This window comes from Coffea eugenioides, unplaced genomic scaffold (assembly GCF_003713205.1).
Source record: "Coffea eugenioides isolate CCC68of unplaced genomic scaffold, Ceug_1.0 ScVebR1_977;HRSCAF=1750, whole genome shotgun sequence".
Taxonomy (NCBI): Eukaryota; Viridiplantae; Streptophyta; class Magnoliopsida; order Gentianales; family Rubiaceae; genus Coffea; species Coffea eugenioides.
Genome location: NW_020864860.1, coordinates 49,989 through 61,461, shown reverse-complemented (window position 1 = coordinate 61,461; position 11,473 = coordinate 49,989). Strand labels below are relative to the sequence as shown.

Sequence of the window (11,473 nt, the reverse complement as noted above, 5' to 3'; positions counted from 1 at the left end):
CCTAGACAGCCATATAGCATAAGTCGTTGCAAGTTTGGAGGTAGTTCCATGCTTTCAATGCAACTTGGAGTTTCTATAAAGTGGTGGTACCTAGAGCTGAACAACAAGACATTTCACGCATGTGAATTTTCTTTCCAAATTCTGCACTCCCAAAATCTACTTCATTCTCGAAATAAACATCCAATCTTTCCAGTTGGTTCAGGTCCTTCAAAATTGCCAAATTATTAGAGTTGTTCCTGGCAATGAACCCAGTCAAAGTACAAAGTGATATCAGCTTCTTGAATCCTTGCGGCATTTGAAGTGATTCAGAGGTATCAAAATTGAAAAGGTGCCTCAAGTTTACAAGGTCTTCTATCCTTTCAAGAAGGCACCAAAGGTTTGAACAATAACTGATATCAAAAGTTTCCGGATAATATAGATCACATATAGCTTCTGGCAATTCCTTGAAAGGATTCATACTTAAGTCCAAGTGCCGAAGATGGATCAAACGTCCAACCTCGTCTAGGATTTCAAGCAATTGACAATATCTTAAAGTTAGAGTCCTCATGCATTTCAATTTGAAAACAGATCTTGAGGAATTACTCTTCCATGTGAATAAGCAAAAAAGCTCCTAAGCCTTCCAAAATCAATGACTAGAGAACTAAACATCTCCTCAGTGCCTTCCAAAATTGTTAAATGACGTGCTCTTTCACTAGATGAATTTCTTCCAATGCCCTGTTCATAATCAATTCCATCAAGTACATGACAAAATTCATTTTTTGTGAGAAATTGTGCAAAATCATGCACTATGTCATGCATCTTGCACCTTGTAACCTCATGCACGTAATCAACTACACTTTTTTTAAATTCTTGAAAAAAGGAACGCATTGCCAAATTGTTGAAGTACTCAAAGCCCACCAGCTCCAAGCGCTCACCTCTTCGGATTGGGCGAACATAACCTTGTGCTATCCACAGCCTAATAAGCTCTTCTACATCTATCTCATGATCTTTGGGAAAGACAGCACAATATGAGAAGCAACGTTTCAACTCTGGAGGTAATTCATTGTAGCTCAAGTACAAATGAGGAAAAAGGCTCACGGCGGCTTCCTTCAATTGCCATATCTCACTGTCCAAAACATTCTGCCACTGTTATTCAACATCTTTGAGCCGTAACAAGCTTCCCATAGTCTTTGCAGCAAGTGGCAACCCCTTGCATTTTTCTGCAATTTTTAACCCAATTCTTTCCACCTTCTTGCAGAAGTCCCCTGATTTTCTAGCAAATGCTATCCTTTTCATTATTAGCCAAGAATCTGAGTCAGGCATTCGGGTCATCTGGTAGTATGAGTTGTTCCCACCACCGTGGCCACTCTATGACTTCTTGTTGTCACCAAGATTACACTTCCGGGGGCGCCATCCTTGAGAGAGTCTTGGAAAGGTTTCCACTTTGAGTCATCCTCTGTCCAGACATCATCTAGGACAAGCAAGAATCTCTTACCAGAAAAAGTTTCTTTCAATAGTTGAAGCAGTGGTTCCAACTCTGACAAATCAGGAGAACTCTTCCCTGGACTGTCAAGGATAGCTTTTGCGATCCTTTTCTGGTCAAATGGATCTGATACGCAGATCCAATTTCTATGTTCAAAGTGGTTCTTCACTTTATCATTATTGAAGAGCAGTTGGGCAAGTGTGGTCTTTCCACTACCCCGACCCCTATTACAAAGATAATTTGAACCCCCTCCCTTCCTTGACTACTACTCTTAGACAAAACTTGGTCAAGCAAAGCGTCCTTATCGGATGCTCGACCATAGACCTCTGATTCGTCGATGATTGAGGTGGTCATAATTGGCTTAAAATCTTGAGAATCAGGAATCCCCCCAGTTGAAATAAATTTGAATTGATCTGCCTCTTTCAAAGTCAATTCTAGCTTTTCATTTATGCTTTTTATTTTCAAAGCAATATCACTACGAAAAGGAACTTGTTTAAGACAAGAACAAAGGGATGGGATAAAGGAACGAACCTTGCTCCACAATGTTGGCTGCAATCTGCCATTCTAGTGAGTTCCCTTATTCTTTGCTCTATGAATCTTGAAGTTCCATTTGTCCAGCACATCATCCATCTCATATGTTATGTCCTCAAGCTTTTCCAGCCAAATTCCAACACTTCTGTTCTTTAGCCTTCGTCTCTCTGCATCATGCAGCACTTTTTCAATGGTTGCCAACTTAGAGGAGATATTTGCAACCTCCTCTTTAACCATGGTTCGCCATCGCAGGTTGCGGTCGCGTCGCAGTCGCGATTGTTCCACATCCGTCACAGCATATCGATTAAATATCGGGTGATACGCAAGTTAAAGTATATAAAACTTTAAAAAATTCTTAAAAAAATTATTAAAAATAAAAAATAATATAAGCAACACAACTATCAAATTAAATTTGATAAAAAACCTAAGTTAACATAGATACCATGTAAATCTTTAAAAAAAATGACGTAGTTCTAATTAATAAACAAAAGATGTTGAAAAAAATCCAGTTCATTTGTTGTTAACTAATCCAATTTAATATTTGTTGGACTATTCTAATCTTGTTCCTTTGGTGTTAGGGGGGTTGAAATGTTGAATGAATGGAAACGTGAATGCATTCAAAAAACAGAGGAATGAAGTTTTAGGTATCCCCCCTTGATCAAGAAATGTTTGTTCGGGTTAGAGAGAAAGTTGGAAAGGAAGTGAGATAGAATCTGGTGGCCTTTGAGCTGTGATTTAGCTGTAATTTTTTCTTTTTCTTTTTTTTTGTTGGGTGTTTATCTCTCTCTCTCTCTCTCCTCACTCCATTCTATCCCCACATTCCCACGAATCCCACCACATACACAACCCACACTGCCTCCCATAATCCCTAGAAAACGTCCTTCCATTCCACCGCCTTCCCCCCTTTATTTCTCTGTCTCTCTCTTCTCAAGCTCCACCACCATTACCAGTTTAACACCACCCACAAAAATCTCCAAAACCCCGAATCCCACAAAATTTTTACAGATTCATCTTTCCACCGCCTCCCCCCCTTTATTTCTCTCTGTCTCTCTCTTCTCAAGCTCCACCACCATTACCAGTTTACCACCACCTACAAAAATCTCCAAAACCCCGAATCCCACAAAATTTTTACAGATTCATCTTACTTCCAAATTTGCTCCAATTCTTCTTGTTCGTACTCCCAATCTGAAGATTAGGATCAATCCCAACGAAATTACGAGTCTTACAACCACAACCCTCAAGAAACCTCAACTAATTATGATGGGTTGCACTAGCAGAAGTGATGGAATGAGGATGGCAACCGGTGGGAGAAAGAAGAAATCATGTGGGTGATTTTGTTGTCTGACTCGCGAGTTGACTCGGCCAAACTCGGTAAGTTTTACTGATTTCTTATTTATTTGAGTTGACTCGGTAAATATCGACCGAGTCAATCCGAGTCAACTCGGATTCCGGTGAAACGGCGATGCGGGTGTCGGTATCGTACCGGTGAGTCCCGTTCCGGTTATGACTCGACTGAGTCAACTCGGACTCGGCCGATTTGATGAACCATGTCTTCAATCCCCATCACCAGGTTGACCTTCTCCCCAAACTGCTTCATGAGAACATCACTTAATTGATCAATTATCTTTGGAACAAACAATTCAGCCATTGCTTATGGTTGTTAGCTAAGAATTTGGGTATTTCAGAGTGGAAAACTATTTGTTTGTTTAGAATTAGAAACAGCAAATATGTTCAAGCATTTTATGGATTGGATGGCATAAAAAATTCCTAAATTTGATGCACACTCAATTAAAGAATAAAGCGATCCTTATTCTAGTGTTTGGAATCAGAAAACAATGACGTTAACCTTGCACACAAGAATAAAGAGAAAAGCAAAGTTGTGTATCCCTCTTTTTTGTTGTTGAATTAATTGAAAAGCGTAAAACATGTGAAAAAGTGTAAAACAAATTGTCCAAAATTTTATATTTACAAAACGAACTGCAAGTTTTTGAATACAAAGATTATTTGAGGCAGCAAGCGTCAATTTTCCCAAAATGAAACGTAATTAAATATGAAAAGCGACTAAAATGCAAGGTGTGATCATGGTTTCTTATCGTATCTTTTTCTTTTTCCTTTTGAATAATGTCATTTGTCATAAAGTGTCTCGTCTATACTCTATAGGTGATCTATATGAAAGGGTCATATAACAATAGCATGAATTCTATTAAAGGATTTTGTGTTTTTATTTGTTAATACTTTCTTTTTAAACATTTTAACAAGTGTTTATTGGATACTCTAACCTCTCATTTCATGTGCGAGAATGCTCATGATGGAAAGATTTTTGTATCAGAAATGCTAGGGAAAATTTTTTTATCAGTCTAGAGTATCTAGTACACAAGTTAGAGCGGAATATTCATTCATTTCCTAATATTTATTATAATCAATATTTATATGTCAAAATATAATATAATTAATAGAAGTTTGACTTAATTACCCATGATTAATTTATAGGACATAATCTGCTTTATTACTTTTGTTTTATTTGTTCTACTATATTATATGTTTATTTACATGGAATTTTGACATTTTTAGAATAATTGAAGATTGATATTAAAAATTTTCAATTGTAATACTTGACTCATTCTACCATATAAATTTTTATGTTAAACTAACAATTGCTTAGTATTTCCAAGCAGCAAAAGCAGCTTGAGGGTTTTAACTATATATATATATATATATATATATATATATATTTCTTTCTTAACGATTCAATATCACGACTAAACATTTTCTTTCTTCTTTCTTTCAATTTGAAGATTAAAAATTTAGAAGCCAACTTTGGATTACTTACCATGCTTTGCAGCAATGCAATTCTTTGTCGACTTCGATACTGTGCCTGAAATACTAACTGACTTGATGAATATTTCAATCGTGCATTCAAGGTTTCCCTCGTACATGAATTTGCTCAACCATAATCTCATAATCACTTGCATGACTTTCGAACAAAAATTCTGAGCTGTAGAAATGAGATGGAAAGCTTCCACCATTAAAGTATTCATTTCCTATTGAACAATGAAGGGATCTTCTCCTAGCCTTGTTTTTACTATGCTTTTCTCCTTTTCCATATCCACGTTAATTTCATTTTTACATGCCAGGCTAATAATCACATTTCACCTAAATATATGCCCATGAGCCAAATTTTATTGTGTTCTAAATTCATCATACAAGTTTAACGATCAATATCATGTCATAATTAATATTTATTTCATTTAATTCAGACTATATATTTATCATTTAAAAAAGAAGCCTTACTCGCAATTTAATTTGCGAGACAGTGGATGAAGTACAATTAAGTTTAGGTATTTATACATTAAATGGCATAAAAGATTGGTTACTTTGGTGCACACTCAATTAAACAATACGGCATTCTCTGGATCTATTTTAACAATTGATGTTCATATTCCAGTTATTGGGAATCAAGCAACATTGGCGTAAACCTTGCACAGAAGAATAAAGGCAAAAGTAAGGTCGCGTATTTCTTTGCAAACCATGTCCATGATTCTTCTTAATCTATCCCATTTTCTGTAGTTGAGTTAATTGAAATGTGTAAAAATCTGATGAAAGTGTTGCCAATGACCACTTTGGGACTTGTTAGAAGGATCTTATTGCACTTCAAATCGGGATTCTTATCCTTACATGAAGCACTGTCAGATTTGTGGAATGAAAAGTTTGTTTGGTGCACCAAGTGTCAATTTTCCTAAATAAAAGGGAATGTGTGTGTGTATATATATATATATATATATAGTTCTTATTTTAATTAGTGTTATTTCTCACTTCTACATAACATGGCTAATTGATTAGTATTTACGAATCAATTTGTTACAAATTCTTTGGAAGAAATTTTCTCGCCGAGAACTATCTGGAGTAATTAGCCTCAGAGGCCTTAGTCTAGTTATTAAAACTAAGATCCAATTGCGGCATTATTCATAGGCTTTTTCCAAGGTGCTTTATGGGAGTCCTTAAAGGATGTTTGGGACCAGGAGCATGCGCGGATGTACTATTAGGAATTTGGAGTGTCACGGTAGTTGTTTTTCGCCTTTAATTTTTTGCATATAGAACCTTCTTAATTAATACGTAAGATTGGTCTCATAATTCCTTAACTTAATCGGAGAAGGGCCAGTGTAATTGGGCTTGCTCTACAATTAATACAGTTGCTGTATTTTCTGAGAAGGTATTGTGCATTTACAATTGTGTTTTTATTAAATTATTGAGTTGGTATACAAGAACAAAAATTATGTGTATAACAAAAAAATGTGAGTATACACCAAATCATATAAAATATTTAACAATCACACAATTGTACAAAAATCCCAGTTGTACTGCCCCTTCTCCTACTTAATCATTGTCAAGTAATATCAATCACAAAATGGCCAGTTGCATGATCTACCATAAAGTGACACTTCTCCCAGTTAAGAACCAAGTTCGTCTCTATGCACCTTTTCAGAATTAAAGCCAGATTCTCAAGACATTCATCAAAACTATCCCCGTACACGCTAAAATCATCCATGAACACCACAATTATTTTTTCCACATATTCTGAGAAAATACTTACCATGCACCTTTGAAAAGTTGCTGGAGCATTGCAAAGATCGAATGGCATCCTACGGTAAGCAAACGTACCAAATGGGCAGGTGAACGTGGTCTTCTCCTGGTCCTCCGGTACTATCGCGATCTGGAAGTACCCTGAAAAACCAACTAAAAAACAATAGTAAACACGACCTGCCAATCTCTCAATCATTTGGTCAATAAAGAGGAGAGGAAAATGGTCATTTTTTGTCACCAAGTTTAGTCTCCGGTAGTTAATACACTGACGCCAATCAGTAGCTTTCCTAACCGGGACCATATCACCCTCTTGTTCTCCTCTATGGTTACTCCCGCTTTCTTCGGGACCACCTGAACCGGGCTCACCTAGGGACTGTCCGAAATAGCGAAGATGATCCCCACCTCCAGGAGTTTGAATATCTCCTTCTTCACAACCTCCATCATTAAGGGGTTCAGTCTTCGCTGTGCTTGCCTCACCGATTTTGCATCATCCTTGAGTCTTATCCGGTGCATGCACAAGGACGGGGTTATCCCTTTGATATCGGCTATACTCCACCCAATTGCCTCCTTATGATCTTTAAGGAGTCGCACCAATCTTTCCTCCTGACTTGGAGACAGATGAGCAGAGATAATCACAGGAAGTGTCTCTCTGTCTCCCAGGAATACATACTTCAAATGCTTCGGGAGAGGTTTGAATTCTAATTCGGGTGCCTGCACCACCAATAGCAATAATTTTGCGTGAGTTTCCCGCACAAAAAGGGAAGTGAGCTCATACCTGGGTTGAATGGTTGGGAGTGAGTGTAAGGCTTCCACAGCATGGTGCAACTTATCCCTCATGTCCACATCAAGGGTCACTCCCAACTCAAGATGCTGTGTTAGGGCCACTTGTAGTGCGTCTTCACCACCTAACTCGAACGTTTCCTGTACAAGAGGTTCAATAACACTCAAAGCAAAGATTGAGTTAGAATCCTCTGGATACTTCATTGCCTCAAAAATATTAAAATGCACCCTTTCACCATCAAATTTCATTGATAAAGTACCCTTATTCACATCTATCTTAGTCCTGACAGTACTAATAAACGGTCTACCTAACAAAATATGCGATAGATTTAACGACTTTTCATCTCCCATGTCCAGGATATAAAAGTCTGCAGGAAAGACTAATTCATTTACCTGGACTAAAACATCCTCAACTAGCCCCTCTGGGTAGGCATTCATGCGGTCAGTTAGTTGGATTATAATGGCTGTTTCTTTTAGTGGCCCAAGGTTTAGAGAAGTAAAAATAGTTTTTGACATCACATTAATTGACGCCCCTAAATCTAGCATGGCTCTCCTGATCGGTGTATTCCCTATCTTACAGGGAATCGTGAACATACCTGAATCTCCACACTTGGGTGGAAGTTTCCTTTGGATCATGGCCGACACGTTCTCCCCTACCGCTACTCTTTCATCCCCTCTCAACTTCCTCTTATGGGTGCACAAGTCCTTGAGGAATTTCACGTATTTCGGTACTTGCTTGATCGCATCCAACAAAGGGATGTTGATCTCCACCTTTCTGAATACGTCCAGGATCTCTTTCTCCTTTTCCGCCTTCCTCGTATTCGCCAACCTGTATGGAAAAGGAGGTGAATTAGATTTAATGGGTATTGGTGGAGTAAGAGTTACCTCAGGGTTGCCATGGATGCGTCCTTCTTCTTCCATCTCCTTTTCGATCTCATTTTCATTCTTACTTTTCAGGTTCGTGGTCTTAGGCCCCTCTACCTCTTTGCCGCTCCTTAATGTAATGGCACTTACATTTTTGGCGTTTGCCTCAGGCTGCAAAGGCAATTTTCCATAGACGTGGGACTCCAGGCGATTAATGGCAGTTGCCATTTGACTCATTCGAGTTTCCATGTCTTTCATGCCTGCTTTGGTGTCCTGTTGAAATTGAGTAGTACTCGCGACCAAGGACCTAGTCTCTTGCTGGAGTTGAGTAGTGGTCATGGCCAAACTCTTGACAATTTCCTCCAGGGAACTCCCTAAGTTGGAGGACGAGGGTTGAGGCTTTTGTTGCCACGATTGTTGGAATCCTGGTGGACGATTAGAGAATGAGTTCTGTGGCCTATTCCCATAGCTGAAATTGGGGTGATCTCGCCATCCCGGATTGTACGTGTTGGAGTATGGGTAGTACGGTTTTCGAGGCGCGGGTACGCCTCCAGCCATGTTCACTTGTTCAGCCCCATCCTCTTGCAACATAGGGCAGGAGTCAGTGGGGTGGCCCACATTTGTGCAAATTCCACAGGCCTTTGCTTGATGCATGTTTTCCATAGCTAATTGTCGTACAAAAGATGTCAGCTCCGATATTTGTTGCTGAATGGATGACGTCTCTACCTCGTTGACCCTACGGGTAGGGTTACTCTCACGGAAGCCAAACTGTTGAGAATTCTCTGCCATCGATTCAATGAGTAGCCATGCTTCCCTTAGTGTCTTGTTCGCTAATGCTCCCCCACTTGCAGTATCAATGATACTCCTGTCGGACGATTGGAGTCCCTCATAGAAATATTCGATCAATAGTTGTTCACTAATTTGATGTTGTGAGCATCTAGTGCACAACTTATTGAACCTTTCCCAGTAATCATATAGAGACTCTCCAGGATACTACTTAATGCTGCATATCTCTTTTCTCAGACTTGCAGCCCGGGATGTAGGGAAAAATTTCTCCAAAAATTTCTTCTTAAGTTGGGCCAACGTTGTGATACTTCCTGCAGGTGGGTAGTATAACCAATCCTTTGCTGCATCCTTAAGGGAGAAAGGGAAGGCTCTGAGTTTAATTTGCTCCTTAGTAATGCCAGGAGGCTTCATGAGCATACCACATCGAACTCCTGGATGTGTTTATGGGGCTCCTCACCTGAGAGGCCATGGAACGTGGGTAGGAGGTGAATTAATCCTGACTTCAATTCGAATGAGGTATTTTCAGCCAAAGTTGGGAATGTGATGCACAACGGCTGTTGGGGCAATTCCGGAGCAACCAACACCCTTAGTATCCTTGCATTCGCCATAGGAATATCCTCGTGGCATAGGTCACTTAAATTTTCACCACTCAAATTTGTTGACTCAACCTCTGGACCCAGTCTCTGAGATGCAATGCTAAATTGCTCCTCCCTGAGCTGTCTGGTCTCTTTCCTAGTTTGGCTCGCAGTCTTCTCTACTTCTGGGTCGAAATTCAATTCATCTGTACGAGAAGATCGAGGCATAAACTAGAAAAATGCTAGACAAATTCGACGAAAATGACTTAGAAAGAAACAAAATTAACCAAAACACCGCTCCCCGGCAACGGCGCCAAAAATTGACAGGTGCCGAACCTGTGCAATAATAATTACTAAAAAGTCCTAATTACCACCACAATTAATTATAGAACAAATCCAAATACTGGATCAGGGACCCGAGATGTGCAATGAATTACTTGATTCACCCTGTTCCCGAAGAGTTTGCTTGATCCGATATACCAGATTTGTCTATAAAAATATTAATTTTGCGTACAATGGCAAGTAGGGTCGATTCCACAGGGAGCGGGTAGGAAATTATTTCTTTCCAAGTCAATAAAATGAAATAGGGGGATAATTAATAGGATGAAAATAAAAACAAAATAAATAAAATTCAAGGGCTAACTCAACAAGTTCAATTTAGTAAAAATAGCAATTAATAAAATTCTACCCAAAGGATCAACTGCTCAGGCATGGTCCAATTAAATGATCATCGATGCACAGATATTTCATTCATTCGTCACTAGATTGGTTATACCTATCAACAAGCTCTGACCACCAGTTCTTCCTTACTTTTTCGACAATCAAGGTACGACCATTGACTGCTTCCCTAACCAGAAAACAACCCTAGGTATGACCGTAGGAATTTAATTATCCAATTGCATTAAAGCTAGAAGAACCCAACCCTAACCAATAAACACGCTAAGAGGGTTTATTTAAATTAGATCTTGCGTCTCCCCAACATAAAACCAATTATGGTGGTTGCCACTAGTTGTCAACTAAATGAACAATTACGGATTCAATTTAATTAACGTGGCAGTAGGCTATTATATTAAATTAAATATCCGGCCGTTGATACCTAATTAATAAAATACCCATGAACAATTAATCCAGGAAACACATAAATAGTAACGAATTGAAAGAAATAATAAAGATTCGATTATATCTCATAAATATTGTGGGCCACGCCTTCACGTCGACTTTTGGGTAGAGGAGAAAATTAGCAGCTTCTCATCGTGTCAATCCCGCGTGATTTAATTGAATTCATTCAATTAATCGCCGAAGAATTAGAAAAGTGAAACAACGAAGAAACAGTGCGGCGGAAGTCCCTTAATTCCTTTTCCTTATTTCGTGTCTGCGCTGGAGCCGCAATTACAAAGCAAAAGGCTAACGAAAGTTGTCCAAAGCAAGGGTTGAAAATCAAAAGGAAAAAAGACATCTGGCCTTTTTAATTGTTGCTGAAGAGAGGAAAAAAAAAGGGACAAAGCGTCTGACGGTACAAAAACAAAAAAACTAACCTAATTGATTTCTACCTAAAAGAAAGCAAGCGTCTGATACTATAATTGAGAACCAAAGCTCATTGCCTCGTGAACAGGGAAGAAACTCCAATAAAACTCTCTGACAATCCGCGTGTAAATTGCCTTTTTGTAGTGCGCCGTCAAGAGAAAAGAAAGAAACGTCTGGAGCAAAGCTTCCTTTTTTGGGGATTTTATCCTATGCACCGGGCTCACGTGGACCCAATTAATTAGTTAGTCCTACTGCTAGAGATCGCGGGTCCGGCTTTTCGGGAACCTCTATCTTTTCTGGCGTGGGTACGCCCTGAGATGAAGGGTCTTCTGGAAATTTGCCTCAAGAGATTACTTTTAACGCCAATTAC

General features: G+C 39.0%; 3 protein-coding genes and 1 non-coding gene across 4 annotated transcripts; 1 reads left to right on the top strand and 3 right to left on the bottom strand.

Moving 5' to 3' along the window:
* Positions 1-90: 90 nt before the first annotated feature.
* On the bottom strand, positions 91-457 carry LOC113759179 (putative disease resistance RPP13-like protein 1; the record flags this gene model as incomplete). Its single annotated transcript, XM_027301744.1, has 1 exon — positions 91-457. A coding segment is annotated over exon 1 (367 nt), but the record flags the coding sequence as incomplete, so codon positions are not given.
* Positions 458-552: 95 nt separating this feature from the next.
* LOC113759178 (putative disease resistance protein RGA3) lies at positions 553-2,230 on the bottom strand. The gene is made up of 3 exons (XM_027301743.1): positions 2,084-2,230; positions 1,377-1,574; positions 553-1,125 (listed from the first exon to the last, which is right to left on the bottom strand). The coding sequence occupies exons 1-3, from the start codon at positions 2,228-2,230 to the stop codon at positions 553-555; spliced, it is 918 nt and encodes a 305-aa protein (XP_027157544.1).
* Positions 2,231-6,940: 4,710 nt separating this feature from the next.
* On the bottom strand, positions 6,941-9,007 carry LOC113759177. The gene has a single exon (XM_027301742.1). It carries the CDS (start codon positions 9,005-9,007, stop codon positions 6,941-6,943), a length of 2,067 nt encoding a protein of 688 aa, XP_027157543.1.
* A 130-nt stretch (positions 9,008-9,137) lies between these two features.
* On the top strand, positions 9,138-9,244 carry LOC113759183. The gene has a single exon (XR_003467007.1). It is a non-coding gene; the product is annotated as a small nucleolar RNA R71 (small nucleolar RNA).
* Positions 9,245-11,473: the final 2,229 nt, after the last annotated feature.

What these genes read in the sequence shown, in the direction of transcription:
- LOC113759178 (XM_027301743.1), bottom strand. Translation starts at nt 2,230, where the DNA reads ATGGTTAAAGAGGAGGTTGCAAATATCTCCTCTAAGTTGGCAACCATT. An exon ending in TAACATATGAGATGGATGAT is followed by an intron (nt 1,575 to 2,083) that starts GTGCTGGACAAA and finishes CCATTTGACCAG; the next exon opens with AAAAGGATCGCAAAAGCTAT. An exon ending in AGGATGGCGCCCCCGGAAGT is followed by an intron (nt 1,126 to 1,376) that starts GTAATCTTGGTG and finishes GTTGAATAACAG; the next exon opens with TGGCAGAATGTTTTGGACAG.
- LOC113759177 (XM_027301742.1), bottom strand. Translation starts at nt 9,007, where the DNA reads ATGGCAGAGAATTCTCAACAGTTTGGCTTCCGTGAGAGTAACCCTACC.